This window comes from Zootoca vivipara, chromosome 5 (genome assembly GCF_965207765.1).
Source record: "Zootoca vivipara chromosome 5, rZooViv2.hap1.1, whole genome shotgun sequence".
NCBI classification, from domain to species: Eukaryota; Metazoa; Chordata; class Lepidosauria; order Squamata; family Lacertidae; genus Zootoca; species Zootoca vivipara.
Window position 1 is genome coordinate 49,403,635 of NC_142588.1, and position 22,123 is coordinate 49,425,757.

The 22,123-nt window shown below is 48.4% G+C and overlaps 2 protein-coding genes across 2 annotated transcripts; one reads left to right on the forward strand and one right to left on the reverse strand.

Moving 5' to 3' along the window:
• Positions 1-3,826: 3,826 nt before the first annotated feature.
• ADRA2A (adrenoceptor alpha 2A) lies at positions 3,827-6,118 on the reverse strand. The gene has a single exon (XM_035133793.3). The coding sequence runs from the start codon at positions 6,116-6,118 to the stop codon at positions 4,757-4,759; it is 1,362 nt and encodes a 453-aa protein (XP_034989684.1). The 3' UTR covers positions 3,827-4,756.
• A 377-nt stretch (positions 6,119-6,495) lies between these two features.
• On the forward strand, positions 6,496-18,708 carry LOC148685669 (uncharacterized). Its single transcript, XM_088669887.1, has 2 exons — positions 6,496-6,633; positions 13,081-18,708. Exon 2 carries the CDS (start codon positions 17,467-17,469, stop codon positions 18,706-18,708), a length of 1,242 nt encoding a protein of 413 aa, XP_088526013.1. The 5' UTR covers positions 6,496-6,633; positions 13,081-17,466.
• The last annotated feature ends 3,415 nt before the right edge of the window (positions 18,709-22,123 follow it).

The window sequence follows — 22,123 nt, forward strand, 5'->3', positions numbered from 1 at the left end:
GCAGAAAATCTTAGCCAGAATCTAACATATTTAGGATTCCCTTTTGAACCCCTATGCAATGATACAGACTATGTATTTTGTACCTATACATAGTGGTACCAAACTTAATTTAGACTCTGGACCTAATGGTCTTGAAGCAGACTCCAGATTGTATCAGTCTCAGAGTAGACCCCATTGAAATGAATGGGCGCAAGTTAGTCATGTTCATTAACTTCAATGGGTCTCTGAGTTGAACTAGCATTGGATAATGAGTGAATTGGCCCTTCATCATCACCGTTTGTGGTTATCTGTTCAGAGTCAACCAGGTTCTTGGATTAGGAAGATGTGTACTATAATGTGCAATGCAATTTGGACATGGGAGAGACAGAGAAAGAGGTGGCTATAGATAGATATAGAAAAAGATATTCACACACACACACACACACACACACACACACACACACACAATAATGAACTATATATTCATTATAGCTATAGGATAATCAAACAGCACTTCACACATGCTTCCTCTGGGTCCCTTTTGGAATTTGGTTAATCACAAAAATGTGTGTGTGTGTGTGTGTGTGTGTGTGTGTGTGTGTGTGTGTGTTACTGTGATAATCAATACAGAGATTTTATCTATGTAGCGAAATGTTTCAGCTTCTGATCATTTTTTTTATCAGAGAAGCTGACAAAGGCAGAAGCCCAAATCTTTTGCCACATTAATAAAATTCCTGTTCCATTATTCACAGTAATATATATTGCAGGGGAAATCCCCAGGAATCAATGATAAAACCCAAATTGCTGCCTTTGCCCCATTTATGGCTTTGTTATCTATTTCTGAGCAGGTGCAATCTTTTCTGGCTTGCTCTAGCATGAGCTCCAGTCTCCCAGCATTGTGAGAATGTGCCTTTCCCCAGCACTAGCAGGTGCCCGGTAGAATTCAGTTACTGCTTTTCTTCCTACTCTTAATAGCTTCTTCTTGCACTTGTAACCTAGTTAGTCAACAGTCTGTCAGCGGCTTGTAAATACTACATGGACACAATATTTCACTTGAGAGAAAGAGAGAAGGGAGTTGGAAAACTCGGCCAGCTTGAATAGGCAAAGGATAAATTGCCCACACAGTAAGCCCTAATCCTTGTTCTTTAAGAGGTACATGAATGGGTTTGCTGTGCCAGGAAAGAAGAAAGCAAAATAATATCAAAGGCTTGTTTGTCAGTGGTGCGCAATGAAGCAGACCATTGTTCACATTAACATGAGGCATAACAATGACTTATGCAAACTACAAGAGGTGACTTCAGCAGGTGCTTTAAAAGGTCAGTTTCCCATTTCCATGTAAGTTCATAAAACCTGGAAATGGCTGAAAATACAGACAAGTTGAGATGTAACATGCTTTTTGATGTGTAAACTTTTTTATTCTTATTTATATATATAAAAAAAACATTATGGCCATATCTGTTTACAGGTATCATTCTCTTAAAAAGCAAAAAAAATGCATCGATGAGGTGGTTGTACCAGGTGCAATTAAAGTTTCAAAAACACATTCCAGAAAAATCAGTATTATCCCCAATGTAAAATATTATCCATTTGTTTCATGAATGCATACTTACTATTGAAATCCTAAAAAATAGTCAATTCTTCAAAAAAGAATCCTCTGGCAACGGTCAGTTAACTTCTTAGTTATGCTACTTCAGACTGGCTGTCTGAAAAATTGTGATTTATTCTGCCATGAGTGAAAGAAGAGTCCCATGAGTGCTTTACCACACATCTGGACATGGCTCTGGCCCTGTAAATGCCAATGGAAGGAGAACATCAGTATGTGCAAACCAATGGGGATGCAGGATTCCTTCTCCCACTGAAAACAGCAGAGCAGCTTTGATGGGCAGGGAAGCTCCACATTTGAACTAGAGCTCCATACATACATTTAAGCTACACCGCACTCATAAGAAATCAGTTTGCAGGCATGTGTGTACAGGCTAGAGACAATGTTGGTGCGCCAGCTAAATAAGGCTTAAGCACTTCTAACTTCTTCTGGACTTGTGCCTTGTAGCTTTGTGCCTGCTCTGGAATCCTGAAGAAGCACAGAACCATAGAGTTGGGAAGGGATCCCCGAGGGTCATCTAGTCCAACCCCCTGCAATTGCAGGAATCACAGCTAAAGAACCCCTGACAGATGCCATCCAAACTCAAGAATCCCTGATGCCACCCAAACTCTGTTTAAAAACTTTCAATGAAGGAGAGTCCACCACCTTCCGAGTGATGGACACCAGACTGTCCTCTCCAGACTGTCCTTTCCAATCGAACGACCACTGAACTCCTTGCCAGACAGAATCTGCTAGAGACTAATACCCCAGCTCAGAAGTGGCCAATCTGCCCTGAGCACTCCTATGAAACCATGAGAGAAGACATAATGTGCCCCAAATGAGGTACCTTATTCAACTAGCACAGGACATCATCGGACAGAGCCACAATGCAGGCAGTTTGCCTAAAACGGAAATAAAACTCCTCCCGTGTCTAATCCTCTTCTTTCTCTAGCAAAGAGCGAATAATTAAGACTCAGATGTTTCAGATTTTAGTAGCTGCAATGAGCGGGAGAAATCACAAAGGTTATAATGGTGGGGCCTTTATAATTGCATCTTTCTGCAAGAAGTATTATCACACAGTTAAAGGGGGGAGAAGGAAGGGAAATACAAATACCAGTCCCAAACCCCTGGTTCATTTCTTAGCATTTTCTCCCTGCGTTGCTAAAATGAGTCATCTTTGCAACAGGTTTGCAATGCCATTGTTAAGCTTGTCGTTTTGTGGCACTGTGCTGGCATAGCCGATGGCATGTCCCGCTGTGTAAACATGTGTGCACCTGAGCACTTTAGAAACACACCACAACTTTGTATATACTAGTACGCACTTCTACAGAAGGGTCACCATCTCCTCTCCCTAGAAAATTGCTTTGCTTTAAAAGGAAGTTCCTGCATTTGAAATGTTAGCCATAGCAGGCTCTCCAGCGAGAAAACCATTTCAAAGCTGGGCACAAGTAACACTTTCAGCGTTCAGTGGCTACCTCTGCTTCCCTTCCTCTGGTTGTAGCATCACATCTGACAGCTGTTTTGTTTCACTGAATAGAGCTGTCACATTCAAAGCTAAGAGGCAGCGCTGAGACTTGCTGCCTGTTTCTACAGTCAGAAGAGGACTGGTCTGAAAGGAGGGGCATCAGTTGTGCTCTGTAGAATGGAGACATTTAAAATAAATAAATAAAAGGGCCAATTCAACTAAGAAATTTGCCTTAAAGGAAGAACTTGGGTAACCTTAGAATTGTGAATATATGTGTTTTTAACCACCATCACCAGCCAGAAACTATCATGACCAGTTTTTATTTAAACGAATACTCTTTTTACAATGTTTAAATGATGTCCCCGATTGCCTTCCCACCCCACACCCTTTTAATCATATTCAGGATGTTTGTCTTATTAGACAAGGAAGTTATTTGCCATCGACTGGGATGGTGGGGTGTGTGGAATCAGGAAGATGTTTAACACAATTATTGACTTTTCCCCCCCTGTGCTGCTATGAATGTTTTTTTTCCATGTGGTGTAGAATAACACCAGTAATTTGCTTTTTCTCTAGGACAAATCAAAGAAAATGTTTATAAACCAAACTTGAAATTAGAAAAAAAAATATGAAAGCTGACATGCTTATGGTTACTCCAAAATAATAATAATTTAAAAATTCCCTATCCACACTGAAATGTCCTTGTGCATGAAAGGAGGTTTTCTTGTGCAGACACCCTGCACAAATGAAAATGTTAACAATCAATGCAAATCAGGTAACACTGTAAAGTAAAGCAAAAAGGCTGCATCTATCATTTTATCTATTTACAGTCACAGGTAGGAGAAATAAGTTAGCATTGAACGCAGTCAGTGGAGTAACGTCAAGGGAAGAGCACCTTATCTTAACCCTTTAAGAACCCAGTTGCTCTTCAGCATCACAAATCTAAAAGGAGCTCATCCTTTTGAGAGGTACTATGCTTCTCGGTTGTGAAACTTTTAATGCTTGTTTCTTTCAGCTGATGGGAAAAGAGGAAATAAAGCCTTTTAACAATACTGCATACATAAACAAAAAAACATAAACATTGTGTTTTTTTGAAAAAAATACATATAGGGTGTATAATAAAACACTGGCCATTGTCGAGCTTATGCTAACAGTTTACAAAGCCAAAAATCCAACACCACATTGGAAATCTTGGTATTTAATACTGTCATTTTTAAGATGGATGAGATGGCTCTGAAGGTTCATTCTGATGTGTCTTTGATTATTTTTCCCCCACCCCACATATATTTCAAGTTCTCAAGAAATATTTAAAGTGGTTTCAAAGCTGCTTTCTCCTACAAAAGTTAAAGAAGTACAGATCTCAAAGATGCAATACTGTAGTTTTGCATGGACGTCAGGGACATATCGTCCAAAGGGCAAAAATAGAAAGAAAGTGCTTCTGAAATATATGACTTATATTTTCATCTTTGTTGCTTCCCTTACACACTCCAATCAGTTAATTTCAGTTTGCCATAAGCCCAGTCTGTAAGTGTATAGAAACAATACCTACAAACAGGTCTCTAGATCCATCACTGGGCAGAAACATCTCCACCTGGGCCAAGGCCAAAGTCACCTGAAGTCTTTGAGAAGTCAAAGGTCATTCACTGGAAAAGACACCACCCACTTCCAAAGCCCAACCAGAGCTGAGCCTCTCTTCCGTAAACAAGTCTTGAAAACAAACTTGAGTCCATCCCTCACACAATCCTTTTCCGGTCTATCCTGCAGAGAATCTTTTTAAAGGATCTCCTGAAGTCATGGTTGAAGATGGTGTAGATGACAGGGTTGAGGGAACTGTTACAATAACCAAACCAGAAGAAGAACTTGAAGAGTGTATCGGGCACAGGGCAGCTCTTACAAACGGCAGTCAATGTGTAGGTGAAGAAGAAAGGGAACCAGCAGACCACAAAAACCCCAATCACAACCGCCAGCACAAAAGTGAAGCGTTTCTCTCGGTTCTGCCTGCCTCTCCACCGGGAAGCTTTCGCATCTCTTTCCTCCTCAACTCTGTTTGGCAAAGTGTCCCCAGGCTTAATCTGGCTTAGCTTGGTCTTCCCCTTGCCCCTTTGCGGCCTCTCCTGCTTCCTACTCTGACGGGTCTCATTGTGTTCCGATGAAGAGGTGTCCTCCAGGTCTATACCGTTGACTTCTTCCCTCTCCTGGCTTCCTCCTGCCACAGCCACCTTCTCCCCATTGAGCTTGGTCATGGCGGGCATGTCATCCTTATCTGCCAGACCATTCTGCCTCCTCTCCATGGCCTCTGCTCTCTTGCCAGGAGGCACCCGAGTCCTCCTCTTGGCAATCTGGTAGATGCGCATGTAGACCAGGATCATGATAAGGCAGGGAGCAAAGAACGAGCCGATGCAGGAAGAGATGATGTACCACGTCTCTTTGTTGATGCTGCAACTGGGTGCCTTGCTCTCCGCATTCAATTTCGCTTGCTGGCTGTCGGGGTCGCCCTGTTTCATGATGGAGATGAGGGGCGGGAAGGAGATGACCGCAGAGATGACCCAGACGAGGAAAATGATGCTCTTAATGCGGCGCGGCGTGCGCTTGAGGTTGTACTCAATGGCTTGGGTGATGGACCAGTAGCGGTCGAGGCTGATGGCACAGAGATGCACGATGGAAGAGGTGCAGAAGAGCACATCTAAGGCCAGGTAGATCTCGCACCACACCTTGCCAAAATACCAGTGGTCCATCACCTCATTGGCCAGAGAGAAGGGGATGACCAGGGTGGCCACCAGGATATCGGCCGAGGCTAAGGAGACCAGGAAGAGGTTCTGAGGGGCCTTGAGCGCTCGGCTGGTGAAGATGGCAATGATGACCAAGACATTGCCAAAGATGGTGACGAGCATGAGCAGCGTGGCGAGGGTGATGAGGGCCAAGGTGGTGTACATGGGGTAAGGGAGGCCACCTTTCTGCCCACCATCGCTCCCATTCAGGCTCCCGTTGCCATCCATGTGCTGGGGGTAGCTGCTTTCCTCCAGCAGCGGGGGGTGCAGGTGTGCCAGGGAAGAGATTCCCCCCCTCTCGGTGAACGGGCTCCCCAGGTTAAACATCAACCCGAGCTCGGTAGGCTGTTGGCGGATGTGACCCTAACACACACCCTGCGAGGAAGGGGAGAGGAGGAGGGAGCTCTGGGTGCCCGGTGGATCAAGCAAGTCTGGTCTGGGGAAGCTAGAAAGAGCAACCTTAATCCAGTCAGCAGGAACAAGCGCTGCCTTCAGCTTTCCCGGTCCCGGTCGACGATAACCGACGAGAGAAGGAGCAGCAGCAGCGATCTCCACTGGGGAGGGAATCGGCTCCGATTCTGCCGTCTCCGGGTCTCCCTTCGGCCAGGGAAGCGCGCGGCTGGCCTCTGCCCTCCCAGCCCTCGCTAGCTCATCTCCGGGCGTATCGACGGGACGAAGTCGACCCCGTCTTCCGCCTCTCCCGCAAAGTCGCCAATAAGTCCAGCCTGGAAGGGAGGGGCTCCTCAGGAAGCCATTCGGAAGCCGCCGGGGCTGGGAGACGACGAAAGTCCCGCTTACCTTCGCGGGGAGGGCTCCGGAGAGTTGAAAGGGCGGCGAGGCAGGTAGGACCTCCCCACCCACCAGGGACGGCTTCTGCTCCCCGTCGCCGGCGGAGCAGATCCCAGACAGCAGCGAGAAACGCCGCGCGGTTCGCTGAAGCCAGTCGCCGGGCGCGAGGGAAGAGGGAGGAGGACTCTCGGCGGGCTTTGCTGCCAGGCGGAGGAGGAGGTGGCGGCGGCGCGGGGGGCGCGCCCGGCAAACTCTCGTCGGTGGCGGAGCCAGCGCCGTCCGCAGCCAGTGGCGCCCGTTCGAGCACTGCCTTCCCGGCTCCCGGCTCGCTTTATAGCCCGGGATCGGTCCGGTGGTACCGAGCAGCAGCGTCAGCGCCACGTGGGGACGGCCCCCTGCGCGCTTCTCCGCCTCTGCCTCGCAAGAGCGCCGCGCTCCTCGCTCGCTCCCCAGGCGGAGAAGGGGGAGAGAAGGAAACTCCGACGGGCCACGGGCAAGACGCGCGCCCTTGCCCACCTGCTCCCCTCTGAGGGCGCTCGCGCGAAGCCCAGCAACTTCCCACGGAGCTGGGTGGACGCGAGCGAGCGCCCCACCCGCACAGCTACAGTGATTTCTTGCGCACACTTTCGAGCCACGGACACACCCAAGGCAGAGCAATCTACCATCTACCTTTCTTTCTCTCTATCTCTCCCACACTGCATAGCTGCCAAGTTTTCCCTTTTCTCGCGAGGAAGCCTATTCAGCATAAGGGAAAATCCCTTTAAAAAAGGGATAACTTGGCAGCTATGCTCTCACACACATGCACCTGACAGCTATGCATATCCTATGCATAGCATTCAGCGTTGTACAAAGCCACCGTCTCTCTGATCCAGGCACCCCCAAACTGCGGCCCTCCAGATGTTTTGGCCTACAACTCCCATGATCCCTAGCTAACAGGACCAGTGGTCAGGGATGATGGGAATTGTAGCCCAAAACATCTGGATCCCTGATCCAGGTAAAGTTAGGCAAAACCAACAAGTGGTATTTGCTTGCACTGGCTCTTGAGGAACTGGCCTGGGGCCAGCACACAACTGCTCATCTGCACAAGAGCAGCACGCACCTTGCACAGCCATTGCACAAGTCCCTCCTTGGGTCACTTCTACAACCTCTGTGCACAAAGACTGATAAGAGCTGCAGAGACCAGCATAGGCCACTTGCACCCCTTGCGAATCCACACAGCACATGCCCAGATCCCTTGGCTAAGGAATGTCTACATCCTTCCCCATACAAATAGGCACCTCTTTATTCTGTACACAGAGATCCTACCATAGGCTCAGCCAGGATTTTTTTTGGGGGGGGCAGAACCAAGTTATCTGTGACGCAAATGGTCAGTTAAGTATTTTTATGGATCCTACACCCACTGCTTACATCAGGGCTAGCTAGCCAACATGGCACCTGACAGATGTTGTCAGAGTCCAAATCCCATCATTCCTCACATTGTTGCCTGAGACTGATGGCAATTGGAGTTGTGGGTAAACAACATTTAGAGGTCACCATGATAGCTATTCCTTGCCTTACAGCATCCACATTCTCCCCTCAGACATACACTCAAAGGACAGCGCTAAAATAAATCTATGCACATGCATGCGCACGCACACACATCTCCAGATTATGCATAGGGATTCCCAAAAGACACTCAAGGCCCAATCCAGGGAAACAAGCAATTTTGTAAAGTCCCATTGATTTCAATGGGGAAATTGAACACTGACTCGTGGTTTTTCACTAGGAAAAGCCATGTAAATTCTTAATTCTCCCACTGAAATCAATGAGCCTTTAAAAGCATGCTTAGCTTGGGTTGTATCAGGCCCTGTGTTCTCAAAACTAGCCTGCCTTCTTGGTTCATCACTGAACATCCCTGTTCCTCTAGAAAAACCTAGTAATCCCTTCATAATCAAGGCCCATCCACACCATATATTTCAAGCACATCCAATGCACATTTATAGTGCATTACTTTCTCCAAAGGTTCCTGGGAACTATAGTTATGGATGCTGGGAACAGTAATTGTGTGAGGTGGAAACTGCTGTTCCCAAGGATTCTTGGAGGGAAGTCTTGTGCTATAATTGTTCATTGGATGTGCTTTAAATGCGTGGTGCAGATCCAAAGCTTCAGTGCCCACTTATTCTCAAGTATGACCTGAAGAGATGAGACTATTCCCAAAGAAGCGACCATCACAGCCTTAGTGTGTCCTGTTGAATTCTACACGACTTTCCTCTGTGTAGATATGTATAGGACTGCACTCCCACACTTCCTGTTGCCTCCACCCTAACATCCCATCTCACCTTTCACAACAGACTGAGCTTGGGGTGCCCCATTTAAGCCTCTGGTATATACGCACGTGAGTTTGCAGGCACAGCAAATTGTACGCATAGGTTAGTGAATAGTCTGCCTTCAGTTATTCAGGCATGTGCAAGGAGGCTGGGTGAGATGCTGTTTAGGTCCATAATCCCATTCCAATCTTAAGGTTCAGTAAACTGCATCAAAACACACGGTCCCTACAAGAAAGAATGTTGCATTCTGAGACTCCCCAGAACGCAAACACACCCACCTGCTGCGTAGCTTGATGCTTTGAAATAAATATGTGCAGAAAGTCCTGGTTTGTTTCAAGGAATATTGTTGTTTAGTCATCTTAGTCGTGTTCGACTCTCTGTGACCCCATGAAAAAGAGCATGCCTTGGAAACTCTCACTTTCTTCTCAAAGCTTCTCCTTTTTATGTCCATGGAGTTTTCTTGGCAAAACACTGGAGTGGTTTGCCAGTTCCTTCTCCAGGTGGATCACATTTAGTCCAAACTCTCGGCTATGGCCTGTCCGTCTTGGGTGGCCCTGCACAGCATAGCTCATAGCTTCTTGGAGCTATTCAAGCCCCTTTGCCACAACAAGGCAGTGATCCATGAAGGGGTTCAAGGAATATACTTCTGAGCAAATGTGCACTGGAGTGCAGTCTTAAGTATGCGAGCCTAAACTTCTCTCCTCAGATGTAAGCCTCATCAAGTTCGGCGGGGCTTCCTCCCAGGTAAGTGGGCTTGTACAATCATTCTTACCTTGTGTGTGACTTACTTCAGAGTAGACATGCATAGGCTTCTGCTTTACATCTTCATTGTACCTCTCTCATCCTCACACAGAAACATTGCCTATATCCCATCAACTCACAAAACTACAGGTTACCTTGGTCTCAGGCATTCCGTACTCATATTACATGAATCACCCACTTTATTATTTTATTTAAAAAAAAACAAATTAACATAAAAAGATGATACAAAGAATAGACCAATACAGTAAAGTAAAAGAAGAATACAACAAGATATTGGCCAGAAAGTTACCATTCTGAAATATCAAAATGAACTCATTCTATAAATTTGCTTGAACTACAGTGGTACCTTGGGTTACAGATGCTTCAAGTTACAGACTCCAGTAACCCAGAAATAGTACCTCGGGTTAAGAACTTTGCTTCAGGATAAGAACAGAAATTGTGTGGCGGCAGCAGGAGGCCCCATTAGCTAAAGTGGTACCTCAGGTTCAGAACAGTTTCAGGTTAAGAACGGACCTCCAGAACAAATTAAGTTCTTAACCCGAGGTACCACTGTACCTTCTTTCATCATATGTTAGTAAACTGTATTCCATATTTTATTAAACCAGCATTTGGGATTTATCAGCCCACAGTTCCAAATCATATTAATTTCAATGAGATAGTAACATGATTAATCTGACTCTGGATTCTATCTTTTGTACACCTGAGGATTCCAGTGCCTTTAAGAGCCGCGAGCAGGCTTTTCTCATTGCAGTACTTGTGTTTCAGTTTAGTTACTTCCATGAGATAATTCATTCTAGGTGCCTACTTCTCTGATACACATACAAAACCCACAGATCAATACAGAGATCTTTTTTTGGAGAGCAATACTTAGTGGGTACTCATAACTATCTTTTTAAGTGCATTGTTAAAACATACATGGTGGGGTTACTTGGCGAAGGGCCACAGCTCAGAGGTGCCAAATTTTTATCTCCCAGAGGGAAGATTCAGCGCTTGTATGAGTTTGCGGATCCTCTTGGCTGGACTGTGACAGCCCCACCCCCGCCCCGCCCCACCCCCCCTTCACTCTAGTTTAACACCTCAATATGCAAGTATTGTGCTTTGTGCATTTTCTTAGACAGGATCAGCTCTCATACCATTTGTCACCTGCTTAAGCGCTTCTCCTTACCTTTTCTGAACTGCTAATCACTGTGGTCAGGATTTACAGAAGGGTCTGGATTCAGATGGGCAGGGGAGTTCTTGGACACTGAAGAATGTGCAGCCCACTGTTGCACAGGAGCCTGCCTGGACCAGGATCACAAAGAGAGAGTTTCCATCTTTGTGTGTTATTCACAAAACCAGAACTTTATTGGAAGAGCCTCACCCATGCAGCTTAGGGAGGTAGTTGGAAAATGTGTCACATTTACTGTGGCAAAATATGGCTTTTGACAGGCATGTGTGCATGTGTTAAGGACAAGCGGGTTTTCTGTTCTGTTCCTTTATTTTGTGGGTTCACTCTGCTCTCTGTTTCACTCTTCCTGATTTACAAATTTGTTCCAGAACAGGAGTATGCACTTCCATCTCCTCCCCAAACACCCCCTCTCTGTGTTAGTAATCTACACAAACACATTATGTATGATTTCGTTCCGATTATGTGGTGCTTTGCCATTGTGCAACCTTCTGGGTGAACATCAGCAGGACAGCCCACAACCCAGAAAAAGAATTGTGATGCAAGTGGAGTAAGTGGATGCTCGGATTGCTTTTTCGCCAGTGCCCACACAGCTGCCCACCAGTGGTGTAGAATAGAGGAGAGATATGCCAAATTGCACAGGAAGAGTTCTATTTTTCAGAAACTGAAACAAACAGTGTATGATTTGTAAAGGGAGTGTGGACCATAGCCTAGTGGTGCAGTAGCTGCCTTGCATGCAGAAGGTTTGGATTCAATCCTGGGCATCTCTAGGTGGCACTGGGTGAGACCCCTGTCTGAAACCCCGGTGAGCTGCTGTCAGTCAGTGCAGACAATACTGGGCTAGATGGATGGACTCTGTAGAAAGCAGCTTCCTGTGTAGGATTCTTAAAGCACCAGAAACACAACTCAGTCACCTGAAACACCAAAATCCAGGGAGAAAGATGGAGGAGAATTTTCGAAAGCATCTGTAGTACGTTCGTGTTTGTGTGAAAGATAGATAAGAAAAAGAAGGGGGTGGCGGGCAGAACTCTTCATTTGTTTGTCTGATCTCCAAGAAGAAAATCAGAAGCAAGGCAAGGTCAGGGCTATGACGTTGATGCTCTTGGCTCAAAATGTTTGATGGCCAGGACTGCTTGCCTAATCATGAAATGTTTTATCTTTCCTGAAGAAGTAGTTCCTCAAACAGGGAGGCAAGAAAGTTCCATTTCAAATGTCTGTGCTATTCTCTTTATAGATATTTGTCTAACATCAGTCACCCCTGATGCCTCTGAGTGCCATAGAAAGGCATTCGGGTCATGTTGCCGTATGAATCATTGAAAGATCCCAGTTAGGGGAGCTGCTGTGTACAAACTTTGCCATCAAACAGAGTTCCTTCGGCATCCAAGCTTTGTATGTTTGGATTGAGCAAAGCAGGATTGCTCTGATTGCGGCAAATTTCATGTTTTGCTGCTACGTTTAAGCTCTGTTGCAAATGGTGACAAGGCGCTTTGGCACAATACCCCACACATGTCCATTTGTATACCCCTGTCCATTTCCACTCTTAAGCAGGACAGGTGTGCTTTCTTTTTCAAATATTGGACAGAAGAGGATGAACTGAAATCAAAACTCACATTTAGAGTTAAGGCGCTTTTAGATTCCTAAAGGGTGTGCTGGGAAGACCTTTGAGTGGCCCATGGCAAATCCTTGAGTGAGGGCCAGTGTGTAGGCAAAGTGTTAGTGTCACTGGCATTTATCCAACACATCACTAAGTAACCATCCCATCAGCAAAAGGATTTCCACTAATATCATTACGTTCAACTGCTCAGCACAGGAAATTCATAGTTAATAGATAGAAGAGTTGTGTTATAAAGGAAAATCCCCTCTATAACAACAACAACAAAAGTTCTGTTATGAAAGAAAAACCCAACATTGGAGCAAAAAACTAAAACATTGCTACAGAAAACAAAGAGTGCAAGGGTGCAACGACACCTACTGGTAGTATTAGGTCGCTGCAGTTAAGTTTACCAGCACTCTGATGATTTATTATTATTTTTTTCTACTTACATTCCAGCCAGAAGGCAGCAAGTCTGTTACATCCATCTGCAACTGATGGTTACTGACAGGCTCATGGTAGGGAAGTGACAATCTGAAGTGTCAGGGATTTGAAGAGCAGGCGGTGAGCAATCAGCATATTTGGTGCAGCAAGAGCAAAGTACGTCGATTCTGAAATTCACAAGTGTATTCAAAAGTGGCTTGGTGTTTTGTTTTGTTTTGTTTTTCTAAAATAGTGCAGCATTTCAAGAGGCAATAAAGAATTCCGAACCAGGATTAAAGGCAAGGTGATCTGGCTGTCTAATATATAAAACTAGATGCAACCTATGCCCCAATGTGATTTATGGCTGAAGAGTGATGACAAGCAAATGACTCCACAACAGCACCAAGAGAGAAATACTTTTGCAGGAAAGGAGAAAGGTGGGAATTAATCAACCACCACCATGGATCAAAGAGCTCTGAAACCCTTCATGACGGCACACAAAGGAATTGATGACAGCCATTCGCAGGGAGATGGTTAAGACTACTTTTCAAAAATGGATTTATAGCCTGATGTTATAAAACCATTTTGAGCTATGGTGGCTCAGCCAGAAGCAGCCAGAGAGCTGGCATTTCCCTGCGTTCCTCGGCTGCATCTCTACGCTTGCTTACTCAAGGGTAGGTCCCACCTGATCTGTGAGTGGGCCACTTTTAGGACTTTTAATAGTGCTGTTTTCACTGTCTGCATTTTAATAAATTTATTTTTATATTGTTTTTATAATTTATTTGCTTTTTAACTATGATCTTGTATATGTTTTTAGCTTTCTGTATGTTATCTGTGTTGTTCTAGTTTTTTCCTAAGCTGCCTTGAGTCCTGGTCTGGGGAAAAGGCAGGATATTAATAAATATGGATATAATCATAAGAAGTACAGCAGCACAGCAGCTCTACCCTGTCAGGTGAGCAACCTCTGTCCAGTCCTGTATTTTCTGCCGTATTTCCTCACTTTCCCTACTGGGACCATGAGGATCACACAGTGTGGATTATCATTATGAATGGACCAATGCCACCTCCCAGTGGGTGCAAGGTAGGGAGCCCAACACTAGGTGAAGCCAGAGGCAATGGGAGGCAGAGCCAACTAATTCTAACCTCCTCTTCCCTGATGAATTCTACAAAGGCCACATGGAGACTAAGGAGGAGGGAAGCTGGAAGCGGGTGGGGGCTGGCTGAGGGCAAACCGAAGTTGGCAGGGCAGTGCCCCAATTGCACTACTAGAGCAGCCTGCCCTGCCACTTCCATTATCTTATGAATCCTACTCGACCACACTGCTATGCAAGAAGGTAACAGTCAATGAAGAAAAGCAATGCTGCCACAGGAAGGTAACGTTCACCCCAGGCATCCCCAAACTTCGGCCCTCCAGATGTTTTGGACTACAATTCCCATCATCCCTGACCACTGGTCCTCTTAGCTAGGGATCGTGGGAGTTGTAGGCTAAAACATCTGGAGTACTGCAGTTTGGGGATGCCTGCTTCAGCCTAAGCAGCTTTCACCAGCAGTGCTGGCCAGGGCTGATGGGAGTTGTGGTCCAACAACCTCTGAAAGGCACTGGGTTGGTGAAGGTTGGCCTACAACTTCCATGAGTTGATCCAGACACCCTTCCTGAAATATTAAGAGCCTGGGAAACCAAAACACCAGGCAACAGCAGAGTCTCCTGTCCTGGTGCTTTAAAGATCCACTTGACCCATATCCCATAATTCCCCCAAGGAGCTCAAGGTAGTGTGTATGGTTCTCGCCCTCTTCATTTTAGTCTCACAACGACCCTGTGGTGTAGGTTAGGCTGAGAGATTGTGACTGGCCCCAGGTCACCCAGTGAAGTTCATGGCTGAGCAGGTGTTTGAATAGTGTGGCCTCGCAGGTCCTAGTCCAACATGCTTAACCACATTTAAGCCTGAGCCGCCATCACAATGCAGTGGATCATAAGAATCAGCTATGCCATTTTATGAGCAACTCCCTGTGTAACATTGGGAAATTGCCCTCCTAAGGGCATAATGGGGATGGGCAGTTAACAAAGGATAGCTATTCAAATTAGCACCTATTGTCTGCAATACTAGCAATGTCAATAAGGATACTGTGTTGAATGCAATTCAAGAAATAAATCCCCAATCCTGCACCACCAGGTGACTCTGAAATCAGAATTTAATCCAGCTGGTGGGGTGGGGTGGGGGAGGCAGCCAGAGAATGAGACCCTTGGAGGGAAGAATCAAAAGAGCACAGCCCCACCCCTCTTTTGCCCACTGTGGGGCTCAAACCCATGACAAGGGGCTCCGCACTATAATCCTCACATCAATCTTATAATGTAAAGGTAAAGGTAAAGGGACCCCTGACCATTAGGTCCAGTCGTGACCGACTCTGGGGTTGCGCGCTCATCTCGCATTATTGGCCGAGGGAGCCGGCGTATAGTTTCCAGGTCATGTGGCCAGCATGACAAAGCCGCTTCTGGCAAACCAGAGCAGCACATGGAAACGCCGTTTACCTTCCCGCTGTAGCGGTTCCTATTTATCTACTTGCATTTTGACATGCTTTCGAACTGCTAGGTTGGCAGGAGCTGGGACCAAGCAACGGGAGCTCACCCCATCACAGGGATTCGAACCGCCAACCTTCTGATCGGCAAGCCCTAGGCTCAGTGGTTTAACCACAGCGCCACCTGGGTCCCTAATCTTATAATGTAGGTCGATATTATTCTATAGCAGTGTAGGGACGGAGACAGTGGCTTACCTAAGGGCAACAAAATAGTTTACGAATGACATGATATTTGAACTACTCAGCCTCACAGAAGCCTTTGGGCAAAGCAGAACTTTTGGATGGGCTTTTACAAACTGTTCTCCAATAAGTTTCTCTGGTAAGGTTGGTTTTCTTTAAATAGTTTATTGAGAGTGGTTTTGTTTGTTTGTGTTTCTTTTTAGGATGGTTCAAGTGTCTTGCATTTGCCCTTTCAAAAGAGAGAGGGTGCAGGAACGAGGTGTTTGTTCCTTATGGTCCCTTCCAACTCTACAATTTTATGAATGCTCAAAGCACTGTATCAAGGGTGGCCCTCCAGGTTTGGTTGGGCTACAGTTCCCATCATTTCAGGCCACCTTCCATGCTGGCTGGGGCTGATGATAAGCTGGAAACCAAGAGCATATCAAAGGCCACAGGCACCTCATCCTTGCACTCTCTAAATGCTCATTGTTGTTACTGAAAAAGCTGACCAGCCATTATCATGAACAATTATCTTCAGCATTGTATTTCCTTTTTAATTAAGCATTTTGACAAACATTGCCTAAAAAGGAAGGTTGACTGCCATTTCCTCCCCCCAATAAATTGTGCACATGTTTAAACCCTTCTTTTTTCAGCTGTGCAAGGGGGACAGCTAATCCAGTGCGGCTCTGTGCAGTGCTTAGAATCATTCATTTAACAAGACAGTCTTTTCCACGAATCAATTAACTGGATGCTCCTCTCTCTGTTCCACCAAATATGATGGCTATTCCTCATTCAGCAGCATGAAGAGTTTCCTCGCCGTTGCCTAGCTTTTAAAAGTGCAGCCCAAGCAGATTGGAGGTGAACAAGGGCAACTGTCCTACATCTGACCTTGAAGAAGGGAGCATAACAAATAATGTGCCTCGGCTTGTCTGACAGATCTTAATTTAATGAAATAAAATGCACAGCGCATGCTAATAAACCCTGGAAGCTATCATAATCCTGACAGTAGGTAAGAAAAATATTTACACACCAGCAGGTGGTGTTTGTACAACCTGTACTGCAAAACACTCCTCTTTAATCGATGCAATTGCAAAGGAGAGGTGACAACTGATATTTAAAGGCAGAGAATGAAATAGAAGAAAAGCCCGGCTGGATCATACCAAAGACCAGTCTAGTCCAGCATCTTGTTCTCAAAATGAAAAGCCTGCAAGCAGGTCCTGAACACTCTCCCTGCTTGTGCTTCTCAGGAACTGGTATCCAGAGGCATACTTCATCCGAGGCAGAACATGGCTAGTAGGCACTGAGGGCAAAGGTTTTAGTCTTGTTTCCTGTGTAGAGATTATGAGTTCTCAACACGTGTCATGCTAAATAGTCTGACAGTCTTCACTTTGCTTCTCAATCCAGCTGTGTCACCGGAGGCTCAGGTAGCCTCAGTGCCTAGAGCTACTGTGAGGGACGAGGGATACAGGGAAGTCCCTCCCATCTTAAGTTCCAGCCCATCCCCAAGCGCGGGAGAGAGTAAGGAGAGCTCTGCCTCCAGCGGAGAGTCAGGAAGTGGTGTCCGAGGCTCAGGCAAGGTTGTGGAGCCCAGGCCGCAGGTGGGACAGGAAGTAGGACGCACAGGGGGGAGGCCAATTCCCCCAACTCCCGAATTGCGACGCAAACGTAGGGGGAAGAGGTTGGGTCTGCCAAAGCTGTGGTGCTGGAAGAAAACGCGCCAATCGCCATTCGGGAGTTCAGACACCTCACCTTAAGGATGCATTTTTACTGCTCTGAACACTGTAAATAATCAGCACTCAATAAAAACCTTAAAAGACCATGCTGGAGTCGTTACTCTAGAGTAGCCATACCAGGCCCTCTGACAGCAACTCCCGAATCTTTTTTTTGGCTACTTTGGAGTGCAGCGATGAGCGCTCAAGAGGCTGAGCATTGGAGGCTGGAGGCCGAAGCAGCGAAGCAGGAGCTGCAGAACCTCACAGCGCACGCACAGCAGCAATTGCATGCCGCTCAGGAGGAAGCGCGAGGGGCGCAGGAGGAGCTGAACAAGCTGGTGGACCAGGTGAGGACAAAAGAGGAGACTGAGAAACAGCTAAGGGTGATGGTTTTGGACCTACAGAAGAAGTTGGAAGAGGAGAAAGCCGCTAGAGGTGGGGGGGTGCCCCAGCCGCAGCTAGTCCAAGTGAGAAGGGGACAGAGCCTAGTCACCAAGTTTAGCGGCGACCCTAGGGAGTACCTAGGATTCGAGACAGAAATAAATTATGCGCTGGAATTGCATGCAGCAGAATTCCCAGATGACGCGCACAGAGTCTCCTTTATCATAGAGCATTTGACGGGGGCCGCCCGAGAATGGGTAAGACCGCTCATCGCGCAAAAAAATCCTTGCATGAAGAACGCAAAATTATTTCTAGAAGCTTTAAAAATAATGTACGCTAGTGACAGTGAAATGGAGGCCACTAAAGAGGAGCTTCATAACTTAACACAAGGAAAATCGACAGTTAGGGACTACTGGGCGAGATTCACCATGCTGGTGCACAAACTGGGGTGGGATCTGCAAAGTGAGCCAGTGAAATCAGCCTTCTACATGGGTTTGCACGCAGACGTTAAGGATGAGCTGGCAAGAGGTCCCAAACCGCGAACTATGGATGAGTTAAGCAAAGCGGCGCTAGCGGTGGGGGTGAGACAGGAATCCAGATGGAATGACAAACAAGCGACGCGCGCAGCAAAACCTTGGTTCCCACGCTCCCAGGACAGACCACATCACCAAACCCCACCCCAGGGCCCGCCCCCACACCCGCCCAGGCCAAGCCCAGAGCCGGAACCGATGGAGATCGGAGGAGCGCGCGCGCGGGCTTTTCAAACCCCGGCGGCGCCAAGACGCAAGGAGGGAAGAGGCGGGAATTGCTTTCTCTGCAACTCCCCCAGGCATCGCGTCAGAGACTGCCCTCATCGCAGAGAGTGGCAAGGAAAGGCGGGAACGGTTGTACCTTCCCCAGCTGACGCAGCACCACAGCAGGGAAACGAGACAGCCTGGCTGCAGGAGACAAGGGGGAGCGGCCAGGCACAGTCAGCAGACAACAGCCCCCGCCCGCCCACCCGCACAGAGAGGAGCACAGCTAGCCCACCCCTCCCAGAGCAGGAGTGGTTCTAGAAGTCACGCTCACGCTCCCAAATGGCTATCCCCTGACAGTCCTCGCCTTAATTGACAGTGGTGCCTCAGCCAACTTCTTCTCGAGAAACTTTGCGGAAGAGCACCAGATCCAACTTCTGCAGCTGGATTTTCCCCTGCACGTGGCCACCATTGACGGCAGAGAGCTGCTGGGAGGGGCCATCACGCATCAAACCCCCCCCCCATGAGAATGATGGTGGGAAGGCACTCAGAGACACTGGCTTTCAACGTCACAACCATCTCAGACCCCCCCATCGTCTTGGGCATGAGCTGGCTGACGCGCCACGACCCCTCCATAAGTTGGCACCAGAGATGCATCACTTTTGGATCGGACTTTTGTCTGGAACATTGCATGCAGCACCAACCAGGGGAGGGGCCTCCGATAGCCACGGTGGCCACCATGCACGTCAAGGGGGGTGAGGCAATACCCAAGCCGTACTGGGACCTGCAGGAGGTCTTCAGCGAAGCGGAGTCCGACCACCTACCCCCACACAGGCCTTTTGACTGCCAGATCAACCTGGTGCCAGGGGCAACTATACCCCCAGCCAAGCTGTACGCCATGTCAGATCAGGAACTGGAGGATCTGCGCGCTTTCATCGACAAGAACCTCAAGCGGGGGTTCATCAGAGAAAGCAAGGCAGCAGGGGGCAGCCCGGTCTTCTGGGTGGACAAGAAAGACACGCAACAGCGCCGTCTGGTGGTGGATTTTAGACGGCTGAATTCGGTGACAGAGCCAATGGCTTTCCCCATGCCCAGAGTGGATGATCTCCTGACAGCGGCACGCAGGGGCAAGATCTTCACCAAGCTCGACCTAAGAGGGGCGTACAACTTGATTAGGATCCGGGAGGGTGATGAATGGAAAACCACGATGTTCACGCCTCTGGGCTCTTTTGAATATCTGGTGATGCCCTTCGGGTTGCAAGGGGGCTCAGCATGCTTCCAGGCCTTCATGCACCACGTCCTGGGGTCCCTCCTCTTCAAGAACTGCTTGGTCTTTCTGGATGACATCCTTATCTACTCCAATGACCCAGTGCAGCATGTGAAGGATGTCAGGGAGGTGTTGCAGCGCCTGAAGGACAACCACCTGTATGTGAAGCTGGAGAAGTGCAAGTTTCACACCAAAGAAGTGGACTTCCTAGGCTACAAGCTGTCAGACAAGGGGCTGGCGATGGACAAGGACAAGGTGCAGGCCATCCTGGACTGGCACAGCCCCAGGACGCGCAAAGATGCCCAACGCCTACTAGGCTTCGCGAACTTCTACAGGAAGTTCATCAAGAACTTCTCTCGCGTCACGGCTCCTATCACCGACTGCCTGAGAGGCAAGCAGAAGTTCCGGTGGACACCAGAGGCGCAAGCAGCGTTCGAAAGCCTCAAGAGGGTATTCGCTTCAGACCAGCACCTGTTCCACGTGGTGCAGGATGCGCCCCTACGCCTGGAGACAGATGCTTCGGACAAGGCTCTGGGAGCGATTCTGTTGCAACTGGACGCCAACAGAGAGTGGAGACCCTGTGCCTTCTTCTCCAGGAAGCTGACCCAGCCGGAACGCAACTACACAGTGTTTGACAGGGAACTTCTCGCGATCCACGCTGCGTTCCAGCACTGGCGACACTTCCTGGTGGGCGCCAAGCACCCCATCCAGGTGTGCACAGACCACAAGAACCTGGAGTTCTGGAGAACTGCCAGGGTGCTCAACCAGCGGCAGATACGGTGGGCAGAGTTCTTCTCGAACTTCAACTTCTCCATCCACTACATCCCGGGGGAGCAGAATGTCAGGGCGGATGCCCTCTCCCGCAAGCCAGAGTACATGGAGGAGGAGTTGCCACCGGCACCCAGGCATATTTTCCCCCCATCAGCATGGTCCTGCGGAGCAACAGTGGTGAGCGAGGCAGAACTCACAGCACTGACAGCAGCTGATGAATTTGCCACCCGCATCTTCAGAGAACTGAGAGGGGGGGGGAGCAGGCCAAAGACTTTGAGGAAAGGAGGGGTTTGCTTTTTTACAAGGGAGCCCTGTACCTGCCAACCAGACAGCTGAGAGGTAAGGCCCTCAAGCAGATGCACGACAACCCAACGGCGGGTCATTTTGGAAGGGACAAGACCACTCACCTAGTCATGAGACACTTCTGGTGGCCAGGGGTGCGGGAGGATGTTCGGGATTATGTAAGAGGATGTGACACCTGCCAGCGAGCAAAGGTGGTCAGAGCGCCACCAGCTGGTTTGCTGGAGCCCTTAGCCACACCGCACAGGCCGTGGGAAGTAGTGTCCATGGACTTCATCACAGACCTGCCGTCGTCCAGGGGCAAGACCGCAGTGTTGGTGGTGGTGGACCTCATGTCCAAAATGTGCCATTTTATACCGTGTGCCAGGGCGGTCTCGGCAGAAGAGACGGCCAAACTATTTGTTGACCACGTATTCAGACTGCATGGATTGCCTTTAAGGGTTATTTCGGATCGTGGCCGCCAATTTGTTTCCAGGTTCTGGCGGCGGCTCATGAACCTCCTGCAGGTGGAGGTCAGCTTGTCGACGGCTAGGCACCCGCAAACCAATGGACAGGCGGAGCGGGTCAACGCCATTCTGCAGCAGTACCTGAGATGTTACGTCAGCCAGAGGCAAACGGACTGGGTGGATCGCCTGCCACTGGCAGAATTTGCCTACAACAATGCGGTGCACGTCTCCACAGGGGTGTCGCCCTTTAAGGCCAACTACGGGCGCGACCTCAGATCTTTCCCGGAGAGGGAGGGGGAGGAGGAGGAAGAGGGCCCACAGGCAGAGGATTGGGCAGAGGACCTGGAGACGGTGCACCAGCAGCTCAGAGAACACTTGGAGAGGGCCAAGGAAGCGTACAAGAAGGGGGCAGATCGCCACAGGCGACCGGGAGAGGTCATCAGGGTGGGGGACAAGGTTTGGTTATCCTCGGAAGGTCTTCCCACCAGGGGGCGATGCAAGAAGTTAGCACCCAGGAGGCTGGGCCCCTTCACGGTCACGCAACAGGTCAACCCGGTAGCCTTCAGGCTAGCACTGCCGGAGGACATGAGAGTGCACCCAGTGTTTCATAGATCGCTGCTGTCGCCGTACAGGGAAAGTACCAGGTTCAGGGACAGCGATCAGCCTCCAGAGGGAGGGGGGGAGACGGGAGACGCCCGACAGCTCAATGAGGCAACTGAGATTTTAGACTCAAGGAGAGGGGTGAGAGGACTGGAGTACCTGATAGCATGGGAGGACACTCCGCCGTCCCACAATGAGTGGATACCGGCCACAGAAGTACCTGAGGAATTTTTAGTGGAAGAGTTCCACGCCCTGTTCCCCCACAGGCCCAAGCCCTGGCACATGGAAAGGGAGGGAGAGGGGGAGGGGCAGGAGGAAGGGATAGCAGGCAGCAGCTCTCCATGGAGATGGG